Raw genomic sequence first — 25,759 nt, forward strand, 5'->3', positions numbered from 1 at the left:
AAAGCCCAGAGAACCAGACTTCAGGAGAGGCACCATGACACACAATCTTTAAACATAACTTCCAACAATACAGTTGAATAGTGGATATATTTAGAAGGCACCACATTATAAAGAGGTGTGGAGGAAGCATTATAGCTTATAAGGTCTGCATCTTAAACAAGAAACTTGAAATGTAATAGTCACAACCAGAACAAAAAATTGAGTGGTAGTTACTTGTTCAGAACTCATCACCATCATGCCTAGGGTGTTCTGATTCCAACTTTCTGGTTCTTATAAATAGCTCTCTCTTCTTTAATGAAAATAACCTATGGGATTTATTTATTTTGCTTGTTTTAAGGTCTGCAAAATGAAAATTGCTCCTCAATAAGCACTTGTAGTCAAGTGCGACACTACTTGGTGCATATAATATGTTTATGTTAATACTTAGAGTAAGTGTTTGTGCTGTAAAGTCTCAGATACCTTTAATGTGGTCACAGTAGTAACATTTTAGTGAATTTATATGAAAAAAGGGTCACTGTCTAGTCAAAAGTGCAGCAACGTATGAAGCATCGCTCACACAGAAGCCACTTTCAAACCAAACAGCTTTCTGCTGGCAAACACAGCAAATCCATGTAATAAACTCAAACCAGTTGTGAAACATGCATGGGGAAATCTTTTTTCAGCCTCATGCGAAATTCCTAAGAACATGGATTCCATGGAATGGTAAATGTAACTGCACCTTTAAGCTCCCAACCCATTTTATGATGAAAATTCATAACGCAAAATAAAGCCACAAAAATAGACTTGAGAACATAAACAGCTTTATTACTTGTACAACAGAATTATCAGAGACATACAGTGTATATCTATATAAATACAGTGTGTGCATGGTAAGCACATGAGTATGAATAGGCTTATCAAGGTTCTGCAGGTCTGGTCCAGGTGTTCTTACATGAAAACAGGGGTTGTACTTTCCTCTAGCCAACCTAAGATCACAGCAGCTGACCTCTGAATGTACACTGATCTATAATTCTCCAAACTCCAAGTCTATTTCTTTTTCCATTTGTCTCCTACAATCCCTCCTCCACTTTATCACAAAAGGCATCAGCATTTTTTTAAAAAGAAACTTCAGGCCCTTTTCAATCAGTCAATTCTAGGGACAACAGCACAAGCTAATCTGATCCTGCAGCGTTTTTTAAAAAAACAAATAGGTTGTATTGTGAAATGAATGGCCAAAATGGGGAAAAACAGCAACAGTAAAGAAGAAAAAAAAAGAAAAAATTAGTACACACCATACTGTAAGAAACTCAAAAAAGCCACACAATGGCTGTGGGATTTGTTCTGTGTAACTGTGGCAGTTCCTCTACTGTGCAGCCAACTTTCTTATGTTGATGATCAGCCGTTTGCTGTATTCTCTGTGGTCCACCGGCTTGGCATCCACCACTGTCACTTTAATGCGAGATTCATCCTATGAAGACAAAACAAAAGGGATTACAATCCATGTCCCCCAAATCTTTAACTCAACCCCATCCAAGAGCAGTTGTAAGAAGAGACTTCCTGATCGAGTTTGTGCACCCGATCCGATCCGAGTCACTGAATGTTGAATATTTGTATTTTGCTAGTGCTTGCTGCACACTTCAAGAACATTAAAGTTATTAAAATCAATTCAATGTATACAGGGATGTGCAGAGGTTCAAATGTAAAAAAGGGGCATCTATCACGAGGAGTAATTCTAATAACAATTATGACAGTATTTATATTTTAAGGCCTATATTGTTATATTATTCTAATAAATAGATACGCGTATATACACACGCTGTATAAAGACATTGGTAAATGACGCAAACAATGTTACAATGGTAGACTGTAAACAGACTGTGTGGTCACAATTATGAATAGTATGGGACTACTGATATAAACTTGTATTTTATATGAACAATAAGCAGAATAATTGCAACAAATAGGGAAAAAAATGAATTTAATGTTAGAAAGCATAGTAACGTGTTATGGCAACAATGTCTTAGTCTAATGGCAGATTAATAAAAATTAACAGTAAATAATTTACTTTTGAGTTATTTGTGCAAAAGTGCACATCAAATATGCTAAACACGGAAGCTCGAATGTGCTTGTGTGACACGCTAGAACAGATCTCATTGGTTCCCGCACACACGCGATGATCTTTTACTGGTGACTTGCAAACCCACTTGAAGGTGCATATCGCCACCTACTGCACACTTGCATGACAGCTGACGTAAAGGATCAGGTTTTAGACAGCAGATACTGCTCAGTAAAAAAAAAAAAAAAGCTTAATTGGCCACAATTAAGCAGTTATAAGTTCTATTAATGGAGCAAATGTTATCGGTTTGAATATGAACTGTTGCTATTTTTAATCACAAATCAGTATTTTTAGTTGTATTCATGAAGCAAGTAGAAACAGTGAATGATCTTTTGGGGGGAAAGTGGAGTGAAGGCTCAAGCTAAGATTATCCTGTAAATAGACTAGACTCACAATTTCGGAAAAATGATGAGCATCTTCTAACGACCCCTGTGGAAACTCCTATAACCATTAGTTTAACCTAAAACCCCATTTAGCCACAACTGCAGGCATCTTTAAATGTAATATTGCCTCAGAGACAGAGAGGGCAGATTAAATGTAAATCTGCTATACATTAATAAGCTTTAATAAACTCATTCTCATTAAGACCCACAGAATACAAATAAGCAGCATTTAGATGATTTGATGTTGTTTTTGCATTGCAGAACTAGGTTTAGCAAACTTTATTTCTGAAAGCAGATGGGCAAAAAGACACAATCCACTGCCCGAAGTTTAGTTATCTTGTAGTAGTCATTTGTAAATTCAATCTTCCTTCTTGAGTTATTGACTACAAGAAACCTAACCAACCACATACACTTCTGCCTCAAGCCACTGATTGAATATTTTTCAGAGATAAAACCTGGTCATATCTTCCCAGAAACTAGACGGTCATTCCTATGCAAATCCACATGAATTTTGCTCTCTGAGCACTGGACTGCTCTTAAAAACATAAGTTCATAGCCCATTCACAGATAATGCTTCTACTTCTCTATTATAGCACATACTTAAAAGCCTCCACAATAAGTGTCACCAACCAGCCTGTACATAAATTAACCTTGCATTAATTTAACATTATATTAGATATATTATCCTTACTGTAACCCTACTGACAGCAGTAATGGGAAAGATGAACAGCAAATAGCAATCAAATTATTGCATACTGTTTAGCTTATATATTTAATAACTATGAAACTAGACAGCTTTCTATTCATTTCAACTTATTGCAATTTGCTTATGTCTGAATTAAAATGAGATAATCTGCAGGAAAAATAAAATAAAAGTGGAACCAAAAGAAACAAAAAATTGTTAGTTTCAGTGTGGGTTAAGAGGCAGAATACTATGTTTGGGTTCATGTGGGTTCACTGGTTTCATTTACTAATTGCATAAAGTGTTCTTATAGGAAAAAGGAAAGTTTCACACACACACCCACGGGATTCACAACATGTGCGTACACATAAATTTGTTCTGACATGTGGGTTATTCTAGATAATAATAGTCAAATCAAAACGCATGTTCCAGTTATGTGCGTTTCTACATTCATTTATTCTGCAGGGTTCCCAGTAACTTTAATGAATTTCTGAATAAAATATGAATATAACAATAACGACGATGACGAGTATTACCACCATCATCCACTCCACACAATTCTTTTTATATAATTTTAATATTTTGTGAGATTATAAATTTATATTGATTTTAATAATTTTCACCAATTTTCCAGGTTTGATAGTTCAAACCAGGTTTTTATACTCCAAACTCTTGTACTTTTCCCGTCTGTGTGTAGAGAAACTCCCAAATCTGATAAGCTCCATATTTTTATACACCCAAGTTAAAGGTGACCTTCACGAGTGCTGACTGTGGCCTTGTATTCTGATTTCATTACCTGAACATGCAATTTAACGATCTCCAGCAATGTGATGGCTGGGAATTCGGATACTGATACAGCATTTCCGATGCATACTAATTTCCCTGCAGAATAATAAATCGCATTACACAGAGACCGACTGCAGCACCGCTATGTACCTAACTCGATTAAAGAAATAAGCTAACCAATTTAAGGTTATAAATTAGATGTAGCTAATATGGAATAGAGTCAAATTTAGGTTGATTTGAATTTTGAGAAGTAACATATGAATCTCAACTCAGGTAATTAGAAGAAAAAAAGGTGATGGAAAAGAAAATAGCCCCAAGATGTTCTTTGCATTGGGTTTGTGACCATGTGCGTTTGAGAAATGGAGGCAATGGAGGTGGTGGCGTTTTTGGCTTCAGGTTCACAGAAACAACACAAACATCCCTATTATTCACAGCTAATCTGTCAATGTAGTTTTCACACAGATCTCGTGTAGCACGCCATGCAGAGAAAGAACAAGGCAGAGAGCAATTTTCATCAGCAGCGCTGTGATGGACGGGGCGGCAGAGATGCTGTCAATTTCCATAAATCTCAAATCACATCAAAGGTGCAAAAAACAAAAAAAAAAAAAAACATGGTTATATACATGTTTTGTTGAACTAAAAAAAAAAAAAAAAAAAGGATTCCTACCACCTTGATCTCTATGCAATTTCAGCAACTATTTTGGCTTGAAAAGTAACAATGAAAAAAGAAAAGATACAGCAGGGGTCTTCAACATTTTTCTTCGTTATTTGATTAGAAATACCATCAAAAAATTAATTGTCAAATATTACAATTTTAAAAAACGTAGTATTTTAATATAGGTCATTCAGAAATCATTTTAATATGCAGATTTGGTGTAATAAAAACATTTCTTTTCAACTATTTTTTCAGGATTCTCTGAATAGAAAGTTCAAAAGAATAGTATTTATTTAAAATAAACATGAAAATATTTATTGACACTGAATTCATATTTTCTGAATAAAATAATGGCTTTATATTTAAATAGTTATTTTATTTTTACTAAATACATTTTAAAGTGTGGGACAATAAAAAAAAAAAAAAACTTGTTTTTTTTTTTTTCTTAATACAATGAAATTTTCATAAAATATTATTAGATCAAACTGTAATTGGCACACACCCCAGCTGTATCTCCACAGACCACATGCTGAAAGCCACTGAGATCTTTTTATCTGCAAAACTTACATTGTAGGTCTCCAGCTTCACTCGGTTCCGGAAGACAAACGTATTGAAGTTTGCATGCTGAAAGACCTCATCAAATGCAGCTTCGTTCTGTAAAAGCAAGGCAAGACAATATTATAAGAGGCTTACAAACAAAACATTTTAAAAGAACATAATTTTTGTCTCTTAATATAGAGCACTCCATGAGAGAGTAAGACCTTGTTAAAAATCCTTGGGCTTGAATGCCTATTTCATAAACGCCCCACAAAACGAACTCCAATTGATACACAATGTGCTGCTCCTCACAGCGTCTTGAGGCCAATCCTCAAGGCCACACTTTCATGTACCACACTGATGGAAAGCATAGGGAAAAAAGAATAAGAGTGAGAAGCAGGCAGGAAGAAGAAACTCACCGAGTCCTTGAGTTGGCCGAGATAACTTGAGTTTTGGCCCAGAAGGATCTCAGCACTGTCCTGAAAACAAGTCACCCATTGGTTGTCTCCAAAATCAGCAATGTTGGCCTGACAGAGAATGAGAGGACAATTAATAAAAAGCACAAAAGAATTAATTCATGCCTAATTCATTAGATGTCAGTCCAACAACGATTCAGCAACAACAACTCATGTTGTTCCAAACCTGTAAGACTTTTCATCTTCGCAACACAAGGTATTTTTGATGCAATTTGAAAACTTTCTGTCCTTCAATAGACAATAGCCTATGTAATTGCAACTTTGACGCTCCAAAAAGTTAATAAAAGAGATCGGAAAACTAATCCATATTAATTAAGTTGTTTAATCCAAATATTCTGAAGAGACTTGATCACTTTTTATGATGAACAGATTTAGACTCAGCTCAAAAAAACCTGAATGACACACAAGAATGAACTTCTTCCGGAAGCTCAAACGTGCTGCGGAACACGAGAAAAGAACACAAAAAGATCTTCATTTGAGTTCCAAAGATGAATGAAAGTCTTAAGGGTTTGAAATGACATGAGTGAGTAATCAATGACAATTTTCATTTTTGGGTGAACTAACCCTTTAACGCGTACGATCACACCGGTGTGATCAGTCTTGGCTGGTCCCAGGAGTCTACGATCACACCGGTGTGATTAGAACGTTCAGCGCATCACGTGATCAACTGCCAAATTCAAATGCGCGTGCGCCCTTTGGCTGGCGCTAAACCAGAGACAGACACGTGCAGCACTCTCCATATTTTACATATATGCAGTGTTTGTGAGCCAGAATATTTTAAACTTGTGTGCGAAAGGGTTAACATCAGAGCCTCTAAAGTTACAGACAGTGATGTGCTGTGCAGATGAAAAAAAAAATAATTGAAGAGAAATCAGATTCAACAGGTCTGGATGCTGGAACCAAATAGAGCCTAAATGGAGTTATAACATTTTTAAGCTTTTATTTTCAAAACATTTTTGGCTGCAGACCAGCAGCAAGAATTTGTTTATTTGCCCATTCCTGCCCTGTCCCAGAATTCAAGATGCAGCTTTAAATACAAAAAAGGAGCAATTAACAAAACAGTCTGAGCTGATTAACAGCAAAACAGAAATAAAGTGGCCTCAAATGAACGATGCATTTAGAGCAGGAAAACAGCAACAACACTCTGCTAGTAATTAATTTCAGAAATTACTATTTTCAGAGAGCATAAAGAAGATGGCAGAGATATTTATTTTAGGACAACCAGAGAATACTGACTGGAGGAGCTTCTTGTGTTATTTCAGAAGGGGCAAAAGAGCCCTTACCGAGAGCATGAGGCGATATTTGAAGTCTGGGAACTCTTTGTCGCATTTCTCACAGCGGTACATGCCATTCTGCTGGTCCACCACCTTCTTGTTGCAGTCTTTACTGGGACAGGCCTGATACAAGCAGTTCTCTTTTCGGATGTAGACGATGGTGGCGATGCAAGAGAAATAATCAGCCTGGGAAAAGACGACAGTGGACACCACTTTAAAAAAAATATATATATATGATTTGTTTTTTATATATGTGTAAAAGGAGACATTAGTACCTTTTCTGTAAAATAGTAGCAGTTTAATACTCTTTTGCACATTTAACTATAATAGTCAAGACAATAGTCAAGGTGTATCTCTAAAGCTGTAGTGATAGATGCAAGACTTACATAAAATGATATAGAGTTTAAAAAGAGAAAAACAAAATGCAACCTAGTTGCAAAATGGGCCAAGCAGAGAGGCATATAAAAACTCTATAGTTTATTATATAGACTTTTAAAAGTGGGATATGCAAAGCAGAGGATATGCATAAACATAAAAAGGGCTTCTGAACAAGGCTGGAGGCAGAAGGGAGAGAGCAGCCATAGAGCACCTGGAGGCGAGGTCAAAGGTTCTGTGCTAAATGTATGCAGAAGAGACAATGGGAGGACAGGAAGTGCACAGCCACTGGGCTAGAGATGAAATGGGAGACTGTGATACTAGGATTTATTTTGTGCAGTTGGCACTTTCAGTGAATACGGCACACTTTGGTGTCCCAATGACTTTTCTGAAAGCCTTAGAGGCACAAACACCATGTTTTTATTAAATGAGCTAGATAAACTATTATCTAACAAAAATAACAGCATAAAGTTTTGCATGAAAAGATCTGAAATCTATGTATTTTTTCAAACATTTAATGCTGCCTTCATCAAGCTCAAACATTCAATCCTGTTCCAGAAGTCATTGTAAAGAAAAAATGTCAAATATTTATGCTCTTTAATATGGGAAATATGTTTAGCAACAACTACAAACCAACATTTGGTCCTAAACATGCTTAATTGAATACACAAATGGATTTAAACTGGTAACAGGATTGGAAAATAAAACCACCATTTTAGGCCCTATTCTGTAGCCTTTTCATAGGAAGTACCTCATGTAGCACAGTAGATGAGTTAAAATAAGAGAAAGATTGCACGTTTGAGGGTGAGAAGAGAAAGGAGGTGCAACCAAGTCTTGAAGGGCATCTAACTGTTTTATACACATCGCACATTAAGAAAAAAAGATGGAGGACAGACACAGGAGACTGCGGATTACAAGGTGAAAAAGGGGTCAGTGGCTGGACCTGAGCATGACTCTGCTCTTCAAAAGGCTCTGGAGAAACATTAAATCAAATCTTTCTTACACAAACACACACAGCACCCATGTTTAAACTGGTGACAACGGTACTGATGAGAGCACCAAGATGAAATTTCTCTGCAATGACCTACAATGGGCTTAAACATATTCCTCAGAACCCCAGGTCCTGATTCACATTTCTGCAGTAAAACTGGCTCTTTAATGAAATGCAAAAAAAGGGCACTTTGCCTTTCCGTGGACTGAGAATTCAGCTTGCAGTGGACCATAATCTATACAGAGCCTCTGGCAAAGTCTTAACCCCATATTTTCTAAGGAAATGGGATATGAAAAACAACAACAAATGGCAAAAATGTGTTACTACTGTAATTGATTTCTCTTCTAACAGGTTTACAGCTGACCACCTGGTTGTTTCGCTTTGAGAATTCAACCCCAATTAACTTCTCGAAGGGCTAGAATTGAGATTCTGTGTCATCAAATTAATAAAAAGCCTCTCTGGAAATATGAACGACAAATGCAGAAAGCAGAGAGAAAAAAAGGCTTGCTATTCAATAAGTGAAATATCCTCGTAAATTACTGTCATTTCACTTGGTGACAAAAAAAAAAATCCCTCTGAACATTTCTGCCTCTGTAAAATACAATAATTAATCCAGTAAATACCTATGTAATTGTCACATTTGTTTGGTAGATGAATGGGTCCTTACAGAGCAAAACATTATTTTTAGCTGGCTGTCAATGTGGCTTAAAATTTCACTTATTTTATACAATCTATCAGCATAGAGGAAAAAGCATTTGTACCATTGACTGAATCAAACCTAAAACCCTTGTTTCCAGTATATTTTTAAAAAAATGCTCTCTTTTCAATAAGAACCCATTTTGAATTCCCAGTGTGGTTTCAATACCTTTTAAACAATGTATTTCCATGATTTTCCCTGATTTTAGTTAAAACTGGATAAGAATGAAAAATATAATATCTTCATAAAGATTTCTCTAGAGCCGCGCACACACTTAACAATTGTAAGGCTGAATATGAATGTAAATTGATACTTATGACTGATCGCGCTCAAACGCGTCCAGTCAAAACCAGTTGCGTTCAGTCTGTGATTACAGTCGGTGTTCAAATTCCATGTGTAAGTATATAATCGGCTCCAGTCGAAGGAAACAATCTAAATGTGTGTTCAGTTCAGTCTTAGAATGTTTCAGCTAATCATTAGGTGTATCCCCGGCTTAAGTGCAATAGCTTGCCGATATATTAAATATTTTAAAAATGGAAAAAAAAAAAAAAATCTACATTCACTACAGAAATATCCATGTCTTCTCCAGGCCTGGAAATCAATTTTAAAATTCCCTTCAAATAACTTTGACAACTTTGTTCCGTTATGGCAGCATGGGACAGAAAACTAGGACAAACTTTTGTTGAGGAACATAGTTAATTACAGAGAACTGGCTGTGAGCTTTTAGCGACCTGACCTTGTGTCCCAACAGAGCAGAAAGGATGAGATCAGGGTGAGAACATGAGTGCATCTTATCTCAGAGAAGAAACTTATGAGGTTAACGTCCAGGCCAATGTGCCATCAAGGCCAGGTATTAGAGCAACTATACAACTTAAAAAGAAAATTCACTTAAATAAAGATTTGCAAAAAAAAACAAAAAAAAAAAACATCCAGTGTCTCTGTGCTAAATCAAATACTTTTTCACAGTACAGAAAGCATACTTCAGAGATACTTCAGCCACATAACGTTTCTTTTAAGGTTTCAGACATTTAAATACGCATAAGCACAATTAAAACAATATATTTAGAGTTTATAAAATACACACTGATGTCAGACGTCAGTGGAAGGAGCAATAACAATCCATTCGTTTACAATTTGCTGACATTTATTCATATCAGACACACATAATGGGCCTAAGTAACTACAAAGTTTACTCTATTATTCTTCCAGTTCACCAGCCACTTACTTGCATATATTTTGGGAGAAAATGATGAATTCACCTGCTGTAAATCCGACTGACAGGGCTCTGCGAACTGCGGGGCAAACCAAGATGGTGGCGCCCATCTCGCATTATAGATCAAGATAAAGATCATTTATAAAGGCTTTTAAACGTCAAAATACACTCACTTACACATATTTGAGGATCGGAATATCAGATAGTTGATAACATGGTAAGCAAGTTTGTCAATATTTTAAATAAACAAGGAAAAACAAAATAATAGCGATCCATCTGTCATACAGTGTTATTGTTGCTGCGCTCAGCACTCGTGACACGCATGACGCGTCCGATGGAAACATTAAAGGCAAACGTTCTAAAATAACGGTCGCCTTAAAAAAAAACTCACTCTGGGGGGACAGTTAGAATATTTTAAACTCATGCTCGAAAGGGTTAAAAATTTATATCTAACGTGTGAAAACAGTCTTTATTCTGCGTAAAACCCCCCCCCCCCCCCCCCCCTTTCATTGCTGTGCTCAAGCTGATAAGCTTGTCATTTTTCTCTCTTTTCTAGAAATCTCCTCTTTAATATTGCTATCCAAACAGATTATCATCTTCCCTCATTCATGACTAAATAAAAAACAGCCTGTTATGTTTAACTCTTGTTCTCAGGTATAAAAAAAAGATCCTTAAACAAAACAATTGATATGGCAATTGCCATCTCTTACAAAAAATAAAATAAGGCATGAATATTAACCCAACAATATTACTATAATAAACCCTCTACATCCAAACAAGAACACATTAGGTAGGTAAATACATAACTTTATATTTATTTAGTTTAATTAATAATAAAAAAAATAAAAATAAGTCCAATTATTTCTAAATTTAAATTATTTTGCTGCGATATTGATTGCGAAATTTCTCTGGTACTGGTATCATCCAAAATGTTGGTATCGTGACAACCCTACTCCCACATATATGTCTGAAAATACTGAAATAGGCAGCAGACAAGGTCAGAGTTATTATGCAGCTTATCTCTAGTATAATCTCTTAATTATTAGGCTCAGTAAATGGAGTCCTGCTAATCTCCATTCTCAATCTTCAGCACTGGATGTGAGTAATGCTTAAGCACACACCTTGGGAAGATGGGAAGGGCATTACAATGTGTGATTAATGAGCAGAGAAAAAAGTACCAGTATAACTAAATGACTGCATCCCTGTGTCTTTTGTTTCAGAACATGCACCACGCAGGACAGACTGATTCCAACAAATCAGATGAACAGACAATGAAACAACCTATTAAGGTGATGCTCCACAAGACGCTTTAGAGAAATTCATAAATAGGCTCATATGTGTCTTAATTTTTGTTTTTGTCAAAAAAAAAAAAAAAATTATATATTTATATATATATATATATATGTCATTTTCCACCCTCTCTCTGAACCCCGCTGTGCAGTCTTTTCTTATGCTCACCAGGGATGCATTTATTTTAGGGCTAAAACGATTAGTCGACATTAAACATAAAATTATCAACAAATATCATTGTCAAATAATGTCAACTGATCATCTCTTCCACTTTACTACTAGAGCACAAAATAAACATGAACGAACATCAGAAGGTATTTTGAAAGTACAACTGTCTCATGTAATTGCTCATGTAATGTTTCAACCTCAGAAAGACGTCAATAAAACAATGGTCACATAATGTTATATTTACCTCAGAAAAGCCATTTAAAATGTCCATAAACTCAATCAGACTACAGAGATAAGTATTTTTATAAACAGATACACAATATAGCATATTCATTTCATTTTTACTTTAATCTGTTCTTCGATATTTAATATGTATGAATAAATCTGTAATGTTTTATGACAGCTATCATTTAAATGTTTATACTTCAAGAAACAAGAAGAAACAAAATACACATAAAGGACATTTTAATAACTTTAATAATATGTCAACTTTTTAATGACATAGTTAAGTAGCCTACACAAATCAGTTAATTTTAACTAGGGGTGTGACAAGATCTTGTGTCACAAGATCTCGCAAGATTAAATTCTGAAGAGATTTCTCGTAGAGGCGAAAAGCAGTCTCGTGATAGTGAGGGTGAAATTAGGAAAGAATATGCCACCTCTACATTTACATTATGCCTCCATTGTTGTTTTGCTTTTTATAGAAATAAAAAAACATTTAATTCAGTTGGCTAACAGTCGCCACCGCTCCCTATTCACAGAGTACGCACAGTGAAAGTCAACGCGAGCGCATATTCAAACGCGATGTCAATACCCCGCATTTGAAAGCGGCTCCCTGATGCATGCAAATATCATCCGATATAAAAGCGATCTTAGGCTGGGCTGTGTAGTTGTAAGCATCTCTCAGCTCTGTATCATGCTTAAAGAAAAATGTATTCTTGCACTTTGAATATTGAGAGAGTAGTTTGATTATGGTTGCATTTATTGTTTACACTAAAGAAACTTAAGAACTAAAGAAAAATTATTTATTTTTATGGTAACACTTTACAAAAAGGATCCATTAGTTAACGTTAGTTAACTTCACATGAACTAAGGAAGAATACTTCTACGCCATTTTAGTAAATGTTAATTTCAATATTTACTAATACATTGTTAAAATCAAAAGTTGTATGTTAACATAATGCACTATCATGAACTAACCATGAATGACTATTTTTATGTTTAACTAACATTAACAAAGATTAATAAATACTGTAGCAAAGATATTGTTCATTGCTGATGTTGGTTAATACATTAATGCTTAAAAATGAGACCTTATTGTAAAGTTTTACCATTTTTATTTATACTCTTTATTTCTATTATCAATTTGTGGAAAGGATTTCAGTTAGGAGGTCAAAAGTTGTAGAAGCTCATAAATCATGTACAGTAAGATCTGAAGAGACTCATGAAATCATACAGAAGAGAAGCCAGTTTGCGGCAAAACTTTTTACAGTGCTTGAATATTGTTGTCTTTTACTGCATATGATAATTCACACTCAGAAAGTAGAACTGAAATGACATTGATTACAAGATGATTAGTTAAAACGTTTCAAATACAGATTATTTTTTTATTTTTCTAATCATGCATTTCATCTTTGAGGATTTCTTAAAAATAGTGTGTAAAAATCTTGTCTCGTTCTTGTGAACTCAATCTCGTGTCTCGTCTCATCTTGTGAGCTACCTGCCTCGTCATACCCCTGATTTTAACCTTTAATATTACAGTAATGTACCAATTGGGGCTCCCTGTATAGTTTAACAGAGCTGTAACAGCGTTCTTTAGAAAATTATTTTTTATCCATGTCCAGTATACAGCCTCTGTTGTGGCGCTGCCTTTTTTTGAGCACCAAAATGATTAGAATGATTTCTGAAGGATCATGTGACTGAAGATTGGAGTAGTGGCTGCTGAAAATTTTGCTTTGCATCACAGGAATAATTTTAAAATAGAAAACAGTTTTTTAAAATTGTAATAATATTTCACAACTTTTACTTTACTGTATTTTTTGATCAAATAAATGCATTCTTGGTGAGCATTTAAGACTTATCAACATAAAAAAAAAAAAAAAAAAAATTAATTCCAAACTTATGACCAATACAGCAAGTTTGCTATATGCTACATAACCCATAATCAATTTTATAATAAGCTTTGTTGATGTATAAACGTGTGCAGCCATGGGTTCATGATATTAGAAATCTATTTCAGAATGAGATTTAAAATGATTTAAAAAAAAAATTAAAATATGTAATTAAATATACATTTTAAATATAATCTTAACTTTAAGTAAATATTATATAGGGCTCGACAATAAGGACTGCCCGATGGCCCGGGGCCACTGTGAACAACGCTGAGGACAGTAGATGGAATGGTCACTTGCCCGATCGGGCATTTGCTGTAGGGTGTGCGATATATATCGTCCATGATATTTATGATATCATAATTGTTGATTTAAGGATCTGATATTAACAAGTATGTCCCTCATTTTACAAAAAACAAACAAAAACACACCCATTGAGTGCACGCATGCACCACGTGACAGTCTAGTAGGTTAGACTAGTGCACGTGCATATTTAGTCTATTAAAATTAATTTAGAATGCCCCAGAATTCAAGATAAGGGGCAAAAATGCACCTGTATATATTTCATATTTATATAATTTAATATAGTTAACCAATATTACACAAAGAGCCATATTCACTTGTTTGTCCTGTTTCATTTATTTGTGCTATTACTCATAATCTGATTATTTGCTACCATTTCATTACTTACTGTTTATTTGTCTAACAATATTTAAAATATAAGTTAATCTAGTAGCTTTTGGTGTCATAACCCTATTTATTGAGGTTAAATGTAACAAAGACAACGAAAACAATAACTATGCTTATTTTATAGGCCCATTTTCTTGTCTTTTACTTTTATTAATTTTTTGTTGTGGGGCCAGTGAAAATTGACGGGGCATGTAAAAATTTGAACCCGTTAAATCCTTAACGTTGAGCCATGTTATATAAATAAATTAACAAATTAAGGAAATAAAGGTTCTTTTGTTTTAGTTTTTTTTTGGTATTCTAATATGTTCTAATGTATTCTCTTCACAGACAAAAAAAATAAAAATAATAATAATACGAATAATAATCTCATTGAGAGTCAACGCTTAATGTTTGGGCAACATACTTTGTCTCCATGGCCTAAGTGTTCATTCTTGACTTCTGCCAGGGTCTTCCAGTTTGTGTTTCCACCACCACCAGGTCCTCTCAATTCAGTCATCGATTGTCCATCCATAGCATGTCCTTCCTTATCATACCTGTTTAAAACAAACAACAACAACAACAAAAAAAAAAAAAAAGTCAGCCTCTAATGCTGTCAATCATCAAAAAATGAATCAGTCAGACATCCGTTCATCTCCGCATACAAGGCTACAGCTCATCTGTTCAGGCAGATAAGTAGCTGATATCTTAACTAAATCTACAGAGACGAGAAGAGGCATTGACTAGCTAGGGAGATACAAGCGAAAAACAGCAGCGGTGGCTGCAGTGGTGCTGGGGGCTACTTGTGAAACGAATCAACGGTGTAGGAATGGTTCAGGGAGATGGGGTCAGGCCTGCAATGGTGAAATCAGAAACCCATTTTCACTCATGCTCCTGAGTGGCTAGAAAGACAGAGGTTGAGAGAGAGAATAAAGAAAAAACAAAGCTCTCTTAGGATGAAGCCGTGTGTCTGAGGAATCAATACAGCATTATAATTTAGAGACCACAGGACTGGGTACCGGGTGGGTAGGACGGGGTGGATCGGTAAATACAACGGTTCAGGGCTTGTTCTGGAAAGCACGACTAATTGAAAATGTCCAGGTTAATAGACAAGATTGTGGCCCTGGATGCATGTGCCGTGTAATTTTTCCCACTGAAAAATGGGTTTAATTCTAAAGCACAGCCTCTCACTTATGCTTTCACTTTCTTTTTTATATCACCACACTTATGTACTTCCCAAAATAATTCTCCAAATATAGCGCTAGTTGTGCATTGCAAAAAAGATCAGCCTACTTCTGATTTAAAAAAAAAAAAGATTTTTGTCCCAGACATTTCCAGTACAATTTAATGACAAGTGGATATTCAGAAAAGGCAGGCCTGTTGTCAAGTATATTCATACAGTGTGAAAAGTGATACTATGCTGGAAAGTAAGAAACTAATTGTGAATCTTGCAGATGAGTCATAAAAATAAACAATACAGCAGAATAAAACAAACGCTTCACATGGCCAAGACCTGACGGTGTGCGGTAATTGGCTGAGTGAGCTCAAATGTATGGATGACGGGCAGTGCCATCGAGGAAGGCAGAATGAACACCGGAGGAGCAAATTGGAAATGGCATGTGCTTTAGAGCAGTGGAGTGACAGGCTGGCGCTCAGTGCAGCGTGTCTGAACTGAGCCGAGCAGACAACAAGAGGAAAGCAGTGAGATTGAGCACTGAACGGACTGTCACATGTCAGAGGACATGAAATACTTGTGACGGGAATAGTAAGAGAGGAAAGAAAATTAATAATTACGCATGCATCTATCAGGGGCTTCCATTAATAAGTCTCAACTTTCTCAATAGTAAAAAAAAAAAAAAAAAAAATGTTTGCTGCTTTCAAAAATGGTGCATAAATAAACTACATTTGAGCAACATTTGTCTCAATATTGTCAATAAGCACCTTCACCTAAAACGTAAATAAATTAACTTAATGATGACAACAAAGTATACAATGCAGGTCATAAAAGGCTTCATCCACAAGACAATGAAAGGAATAACCCATGTCTTCCCAAACCCATTTTTTAATTTCCTTCTGTGTAACAAAATATGTTGTTAGGAAGCTATCCAATCATCTCTTTATAATACAGTGCAGTCTTCGGAAGCCCTATGATTTGAATAATAAACTATTTAATTTTATATCTTCTCTTCCTGTTATAACTAAGTTTTCAGGTAAAAAGGCCATTGTCAATCAAGTAGAGATGTAGCACAAACGAGCAGTTTTCTGTTGGTCAACAAATTTGTGTGACCAACTTAAACTTAATACGAAATATGCTGGGGAAATCTTTCACCTTTAAACAATTTCCAATCATGACGATTCCTATTGAAATTATTCCATTTCAACAGGGAAAATTCACTGAATAATGGCACATGTGGCTGTACCTTTACCATGATTTTTTTTTAACATCGAAATAGGTCACATGATGCATGACAGAATTTTGTTTTCCTTCAATGCCGTCAAACCTGACATTATACATCCAAAGCCATTTTTTTAATTGAACATAAGTGATATTCCAGATATTTAAATAAGATACTAGTTTTAAAGAAAAAACTTTCAGTTCATTTCTTACACGAAGCAATCGTATGGCTTCAGATGACTTATACACATATATAAACACACCAGTTATATCGACTGCTTTCATGGAGCTTGGCAGAATAAATCCTCTTCTGCTGTATGGAAAAGCATAAACATTCTGGCTAAGATCTCCTTTTGTGTTTCACAGAAGAAAATAACACTAGGTTAGAACATGGGGGCAAGTAAACAACGTTTTCATTTTTGGGTCAACGATTTCTGTGACCTGGAAACAGCATGGCAGCCAACATTCTCTTACAGCTTACTGTACAGTACAACAGTGTTCCCCAGGGAGAACTTTGGTCTTGAAAAGTGAGCCAAGCGGGCACCACCCAAAATTCCTTTAAACAAAACAGAAACTTGTGACCCTCGCTTAATCTCACAAATTGAGTCTGATGGAGATATCTAGTGTAGGTACGGTGAGTGCAAGCACAGACTCCTGGATGTGCGTTTCTTTATTCCGCATGCTGGTTTGAAGGCTCTGACAGGTGGGGTGGAGGTAGGAGAGGTTTAACTGACTCTGAGAAGACTGTCGAAAATGAGCCAGTCAGAGTAATTGGCAACCTATGAGTAGGAGTGCATCAGTGAACGAGAAAGAATGATAATGAACAGGCGAGAGTGGCAGGGTGAGGAGGAGCGACGGGAGGCATGACGGATGGATTATGAAGTCCACTCTGCAGTAGGAGCAGATTGAGAGTGGTTCTAATCTCTGACGCCATCTAATGGACAAAAGAGGACTTGCATCATAATGCTTATTATCTACATTAATGTTTATTATCTAGCATCATTAAAGGTTAGTTTGTAAACTTATGAAAGCTTTGACCTAATATGTAAACTGACTGCTACACTAAAAACAACCGAGGCATGGTACCAAGCAGTAGTGACTGACCAACATGGGTTTTTCCCAATTACCGATATCTAAAGAACTGGCTTCAGGGTGCAATGTGCATATTAATTTAAAGATAGACGCCATTTGACCATTGAAGTTCCATGAATTTTCCTGTCGTTACTGATAACACTCACAAAGAGCAATTGCTGGCCAATAAAATATTTTAAAGCTCAGCTTAAAAAGAAAAATATACACTGACTATGACTTTCCTAGGCTCGGAAACAACAAATTCAACATTTCTTGATATATGCAGGTCTCCAAAACATAATTACACAAAATTGACATTTACTCAAAACACTGTTTACACGTACGTGTGTGTGTGTGTGTGTGTGTGTGTGTGTGTGTGTGTGTGTGTGTGTGTGTGTGTGTGTGTGTGTGTGTGTGTGTGTGTGTGTGTGTGTGTGTGTGTGTGTGTGTGTGTGTGTGTGTGTGTGTGTGTGTGTGTGTGTGTGTGTCAATCATTAATGGATTATTAACATTAAATAAAATCATGGAAGTAGGCAGGAACATGCATTAAACTACATATTCCTTCACTATAACTTGTAAAGAAATGAAACACTCACATTGTCTTGAGTGTCAAATTACACAATAACAGAAACACTGACAGCAAAGCAGCACAGCGACGACAACTCCCCCTACACTGAGCTCCAGAGCGTGAGAACGAAGGATCCTCAATCAATGTGATTAATTGGATCGACTTAAATGGCAGACAACATCTGAGTGTCCCAACATGTTCAAATCCACAAGGACCACACTTCAAGGGTAAATCCCACTGGGCCTACAGCTTAACAGATCAAAGATGGACATGTCATTTAGAGTTAAAATGAAACACTGTTCGTAACACATTGCACTTACATGATGTAAGGCATTTCCAAGAAAAAGAGGAGACTCAACTGAATAAAATTCAAGAGGGGAAAAAAAAAAAAAAAAAAAGACATTTGTGACAGATAGTTGGAGGGTAGGGGCTAAAAAAAAAACAAGAGTGCTTAGTGATGGTCAGTCACAAGAAAAAACAAAGTATTAGACAAACTTTCCTGTGGACTTCCATGCACAATAAGACTGGGAATGTGCATAAAGAAAGCAAATAGGGTCAGAATTTGGATCATAAGCTGAACATTTACAAGAGTTAACAGTAAATACTGGAAAAGACATTCAGGTACAGTAATAGTTCTGCAGTTCTCCAGTAAGTGACCATAACAGATGAATATTTATGGACTAAAATTTATCTTAGCACATTAATTTAACCACTGGTGGCAGTAAAATGGACTGCTACAACAGCTGCAAATTAATGTTACAACTTCGAGAGGTCTCAGAAGTAGAGAACTGGCACAGTGTGTCAAGTGGCTGAATGAGTCCTTGTACTACAGACCTCAACACCTCCAGGTTCAAAACAGCACTTACTGCAGCTCTGCTAATTGAAGGATGTCTATCGATTCCACAGTGGCCTGCTGGACCTTCAGCAATCTGACCAAAAGGCCATGCACTGCGCATTGGCCCATGATTTTAAAGCTCATTATCACTCGCTTTCCAAGTGAGAAGAGGACAGACGTGAGCCCAGAGACTAAGTGGTTGAACTTCCCTACGACTGGATCAGCAAAAAGTTCTGAAACGATGCTGACAAAGAGCATTTTTAGTCCTTCAAAAAAATGCAAGGAAATATGCCGGTTCAAGCCCTATGCACAGCCAAGCATAGGAACCAGATGCTTTGAGCTGGCACTCTAAAACTATAAGGAAAGCTGCTCTACCTCACCCCGCTGTGTGCAGTCACATTCCACTACCCTCATTATGTAAATTAAGCCTTCAGATCCCCCCCAAAATAATTACCCTCTCAAATGGTAGACTAGAGGCTGGCAAAACAGGTTTTAATCGCTTGTCAAAATGAGCAAAAAAAGTGGCAGAAAATAAAATGAAATTCAAGTCTGCAGTCCTGTTATGTACCACTTTCATCTTATTTCCCTTCGAGGCTGGGGGTCTGTGTTACAAGGAGGTAAATAAATGGAGCACAGAGAGGAATTGATTGAAACCTGCAGGAAGAATGAAGAGAGACACTCGTGGACAGCTTCGGCCAGGTGGGCTGTTAGGTGGTGAGTATGGATTGTAAACACAGGTGGGAAAAAAGGATTAGTCAGTGTGGCACTGTAACAAAAAGGGTTAAGTGAGGTTCACAGCTGAGTAATACTTCATGAGTAGCCTACAGACCATTTATAGGGATAATTCACCCCAAAATTAAAATGGTCATTTAGGGTGTTCACACTTGTAGTTTGGTTCACTTGGTTTGTTGGTCTGGACCAAAAAAAAAAAAAAATAATAATTTTTAGTCCTGGTCCGTTTAGCATTCAGATTGGAATTATCATCACCGAACCAAAAGATACCGAATCTAAACGCACAGGGACACGTTCAAATCACAATTATCTGATTGGTCGGTGTTTAAAACATAGTCTATTTTGAGACAATTCTTACAGAACATCCAAAACAATGCTGTGTGCTGGGCTAAATGCACTTCTTGTATGTGTGTAGCCTGGATATGGTGGTATTTTGACCAGCTGAGAACTCATGAAGAGCTTATAAAATGCATAAAAGAGTCAAAACAGCTCAAGTATCCCTCTGTCACACACACAAATGATCTGCTGTGAGGAGACGCGGCTTTGACGCCTGTACAGAACTGTGATGGGCAACATCATGCCTATGACAAGAAAAAAAACCATATGCATGAGCATTCTCTCCTTTTTAGGGTCTCATCTTCCTGCACGGTTCGCATGAAAAATCGCTAAAGTGAAAGCTATCATACGAACCCGGGTGTGCACCAGGGTACCGAACCCAAGACTACCTGAAGGAGGTGGTCTGAGTTCGGTTGCACTCGAACTGTGGCATGGTTTGCATGAATATGAAAGCAACACGCACTCTAGTGCGCACTTGTTCAGGAAGTAAAGTAACCTGCGCATGCGTTTCAGCCGATTAAATTGTATTTACTTCAATAAAACACATTTAAGAGATGAGTGTTGATGCATGTTCGAGCAGGAGAGAGCCTGTAGTGTATTTGCGCTTTGCGAGTGCAATCAGAGTGGCAAATGAATGGCAATCAGCTGTCTCCTCAATATATAGTCTGCTCACAAGCAGCAGAAAACCATCTACATGCGAAGCACATACAGTAAAACAAAGAGTCGTTTACTCTGCTGTACACAATCGCACCAAATTAGTAAATTTATAAAAAAAAAATAATAATTTACTGACCCACTTTCTGTCTTCTATCATGCGCCGTGCACGTCTGTGATGATGCAAGATGAACACAAATGCAAAAACAATTGCACCTGGGCTCAAACCACGTCAAACGAACCCAGTGTGAAAGCTCCCTAACAAAGCAATCGCACCAGGGTTCGTTTTAATCTAACCAAGTGTAAACGTACCCTTAGGCCGGGTTCACACTGCACACGTCAGCAGAGCGTAAGCAGCGCATATTTTTTTTGGCGCCCATGTTAACAGATGAGAGCATTCACACCGCACGCAGAGGCTGCGCGGCAGCGCGTAGCAGGAGCGGAGCAGAAGTTTCAGTGCTGGGTCTATTTTTGCTGCGTTGCTAACGCTCAATTAAAGTGAAAGTACACCTTTGATCGACAAAATAAATATGATTTCACACAAAAAGTGATTAAAATGCACAGAATAAGCATATCTAGTGTGTTTTAACAAGAACTAAAGCATGTCAGGAAAGAAAATTAATATTAAAAAATATTTATAGAAGATTTACTCATTTAAACTTGTTTTTAATTATTCAGTTTGGGTTAAAGTATGGTATTATAAAAAACTAAACTAGTCAGAAAATAGGATATATAAACATTATTTTAGTTATTACACAGACAGCAATATAGGCTCTAGCATACCCAAATCAAACCCGAGTTTGCTGGCTTTTTTCGCCGAGTTTGCTGTGCTGTAAACATGTTCATGCGGCAGATAATGTAAAACATAAAGCTTACCTCATTCGTGTGCAGCAACGGATGACATGAGGCTTTTATTTATTTATTTTTATTCATTTTACGTTTATATGTGAGTTTTGTACACCTTGCATGTTAACAAACTTTAAAGACTATCAAGTTTATAAATTACCAACTTATAAAAACTAATTTATAGCTGTCTTTGTAAAGAAATGCCCACTTTATATGCAGCTTCGAGCCGCTGCTGTGACGCTGTACAAACGCTTCCAGTGTGAATACTTGCGCGTCTCTGCAGCTGCAGTTCACGCTAACGTGATGCTCACGCGCTGCTTACGCTTGCAGTGTGAACCCGGCCTTACTCACCATAATTTCATTCCAAACCTGTATGATTTTATTATATTTTGTGGGACGTTAGGGTTGAAACAACATTGGACCTCACTGACCTCACAGTATGGACAAAAAAAAAAAAAAAACACATTTCTCAAAATATGTTCTTTTGTGTACCACAGAAGAATGAATACAGGGTAATAATGTAAATGATTTCTTTAAGGGCAAACTACCCCTTTTTTGAAAATACACAAACCCTATATAATGTGTCAGCAAGGCTGAAAAGTTCCCATGATACCTTGTGTAATCATGGATCAGCTCCACAAAAAAAAAAAAAAAAAAAAAAACAGCAGGTGATAAATTATTAAATAGTTAAACTAGGTAGAAGAAATGGAATATTTTATATTTTTATATTTTTGGATTTCAATATTCAGATGACAATTTCTGTTGGCCACTGAAAGTGCACAATGATTGTGGCTTACTCAAATCATCACAATCCGGTGATTATGTAATAACTGTGACAGGTCTATTTGGGATATTTTAAGATGCATAATTATAAATTTGGCAGCCCCAACACAAACCTGAATTGGCAAGAGAAAGCAGAACACCACATTACATGAGTCATAAGTTTTTTAATTCCTTCAGTAACCAATAAAAATGTATGAGGATTAGAATAGCCCTTGTGCTCGCTCCCAAAACACAGGAAGCCACCATATACTCATTACTGTTGCCTTGTATGCAAGTATTTATAACATCATCATCACTCAACAAGGCATTCAGTGCCTACTTTCCCAATCTTCCTTGTTTCACATCCCCAAAGCAGAAATAAACATTCCTGTTCTCAAAGGACCCGAGTCACACGAGTCCACCAGGAAAACTGAACATCTTGGCAGGGGATTAGCCTTGATTTGCATTCCTATATCAGCCTGAATGCAAAGCCCACCAGAGCGCCGCTGATAGAGCTAATCTTGATATCAAAGGCATGAGCATGCTCACCCTCTCGGAGTTCTGGAGTGTGCATTTTAGTGTCTGCTCTCTGCTCGTCCCAATTCTCACAAGTGGAGAAATAAAAACAGGGGAGCATCAGAACGCATCTGTTTCATCTAGGACAAACACTTAACAACAGATGCAGCGTATTTTCTGTATTGTACAATTTAAGAGAAAAACAGAAATTTAAAAAAATAAAAAATCACTCACCAGCCCCGCAGTTTGTATGCCTCAGGAATATCGGGGTTGATCATGACTGTGCTGCTGTAGAGAGTGGAGAGAGAACGCCCACCAAAGTCAGATAATCTTGCCCCCTTAATGGCCAAGATGGGCTGCCCACTGCCATCAAATGTCTCTGCCTGCAGAGTGAGGAAAGAAAGGGGGAATAGTTAAGCGCTGGAAAAAAAGCACATATATTCCTTCTACAATGTAAACATCTTTTACTCGCTAGCAGCAGTGGATCAAAAGATTTATGAGCATTTGCAATCTAATTGGGGTTTATGCATTTCGTCTTTCATGGCAAATACTGATAAGATGAGAAAGGCTGACATGTGAAATAGAAGCTGAAATCTGGCAGCTGTAATAGAAGGAGAAAGTTTTTCTCCCATTGCTTGAGAACATCATCTGGTACAAGATCACAGTGTTTAAGGCTGGATGTCACTGTTTGCATGAGGATTTCAGTCAGTTGTAATTACACTATCGTTGTCTGCAGTCATTTTTTTTTTTTAAGAAATTAATACTATTATTCAGCAAGGATGAATTAAACTGATCAATAGTTAAAGACATTTATAATGTTGTTACCAAAAAAATTTATTTAAAATAAATGCTGATGTTTTGAACTTGCTACTCAAAGAATCATGAAAATCTATCACAGTTTCCCAAAAAATAAAAAAAGATATATTTATTTATATATTAGGGATGCACAAACAAGACTTTTTTGGGGGGGGATACAGATTTTAACAAACAACTATTGGCCGATACCGATACTGATATTTGTCAGTTCCTGTGTTTTGAAATTTTGTCATTTGTCTATCATCAGCTGCTGTTGATTTTCTCAACTGACGTGGTCGTTGTTGGTTGCTAAAGCTTGCCAGTGGTATCAATCTTTTTTTTAGGACATTCTAAACTGGACATTCCAAGTCAGTCTCCAGCTTCAAATCCTATTCAACAAGCATTTCACCAGCTGAAGAGGAGACTAAAGGCAGAAACTCCCCAAAACAAGCAACTGTTAAAAATTGCTGTATTAAAGGTCTGGAAAAGCATTTCAAAGTGTGAAACCAAGAGTCTGGTGATGTCTATGGGCCACAGATTTGCTCTTGTGATTGTTTGCAAGGGATTTACAATTAAATAATAGCTTACAGTTGCTTTAAGTTAAACCGTCCCAATACTTCTGCTCACATTAGGAAAAGGGTTGAAACTCTAAAAGTGCTGTACTTCTTAGTTGGTAAAGCGTTGTGTTGAAACAGTCAATAATAAAATGTAAAAATCTGTACTTCTGCCTCATATTAATCTTTTAATCATATTTATAGATGTCTTGACACCACAGCTAACAGAGCAATTTTGTCTTTACTGTTCCAATACTTATGGAGGGCATACATGAAATAAACAGTGCAAAGAGTTTTCAGGTACAGAAATAATGTAAACAAATGTAAAATAGCACTGCATATTCTTTACTGTATGAATTAAATGCATATTAATCTTTTATTGTAGCAGACTTTATAATGATAAATATTCTAATTTGTTTTTGTATACATTTAAATTTTTTTATTAAGTTTAAAAATGTACGAGATCTGCACTACCTCCTTTACAAAGGCGGCACTCTTATTTTGACAGGTGTTCTAGTCTACTGAGCTATATGGGTAATGGAGAGCACGCAGTTCTTCAGAGAAATTTTTAGTTTGCCAGATTTAAAGTTTACCAGTTTACTAAGCACCCCCTGAAAAGACATGAGACATTACAACTAACAGTAAATGAATACATGCATAAGTGTTTTGAGTAATTCGCTGTATGTTGATAATGCAATGGAGAGAGAGATTTTAATGTGCACTTCTTGTTTAGCTCTTATGGTGAAAACAGACAATTAACTTAATAAAACATCAGTAAAGTTTTGGTCATCATTCGGATGGGGTCCGCTACACTTATGAAAGTTAAAAAAGTTGCTTAGTCAAGAATAGTGTGCTATTTTTTGTCTTTTGTTGTTATTTGATTATCATTAAAGAGCAGACAGCAGCGCTAGGATTACGCAACGGTTATTATACAGCTCAGTGCCTTCATTCAGTTAATTAATAAACTATCTGTTTGTTATATCGGCCTTTTTCCTGCGAAAGCCGATATGCTGAAGATCGTAAATTGAGCAAAAATCGGCAAATCGGTGTATCATTAGGGAGAAACATTTATTTCATAATGTGATATATATATATATATATTTATTTATTAGGGCTGTCAAAATAACGCATTAATTTCGATTAATCAATCTTGAGAAAAAAATAACTCGTTAAAAAAAAATAACGCAGATTAATCCAATCCGTATTGACCTTTGAACCTGGAGCCGTTCTAGCCACCATTCAACTGTAAAATGAAGGAGGGAGACTACTGCTGCGCTGACGGACAGAACGAGCAGA

The 25,759-nt window shown here is 36.4% G+C and overlaps 1 protein-coding gene across 1 annotated transcript in view; it reads right to left on the reverse strand.

Annotated features, from left to right (window-relative positions):
* Nucleotides 1–788: 788 nt before the first annotated feature.
* Nucleotides 789–25,759, reverse strand: part of rpa1 (replication protein A1) — a 37,538-nt gene continuing 12,567 nt past the window's right edge. The window contains exons 12-17 of the mRNA XM_067364349.1: nucleotides 23,349–23,497; nucleotides 14,827–14,956; nucleotides 6,898–7,074; nucleotides 5,558–5,665; nucleotides 5,169–5,255; nucleotides 789–1,447 (exon numbers count right to left, since the gene is read on the reverse strand). Of these exons, the coding sequence (XP_067220450.1) occupies nucleotides 1,343–1,447; nucleotides 5,169–5,255; nucleotides 5,558–5,665; nucleotides 6,898–7,074; nucleotides 14,827–14,956; nucleotides 23,349–23,497 (756 nt within the window). The 3' untranslated portion in view covers nucleotides 789–1,342. The remainder of the gene's footprint in view (nucleotides 1,448–5,168; nucleotides 5,256–5,557; nucleotides 5,666–6,897; nucleotides 7,075–14,826; nucleotides 14,957–23,348; nucleotides 23,498–25,759) is intronic.

Source organism: Chanodichthys erythropterus, chromosome 17 (assembly GCF_024489055.1).
Source record: "Chanodichthys erythropterus isolate Z2021 chromosome 17, ASM2448905v1, whole genome shotgun sequence".
Classification (NCBI taxonomy): Eukaryota; Metazoa; Chordata; class Actinopteri; order Cypriniformes; family Xenocyprididae; genus Chanodichthys; species Chanodichthys erythropterus.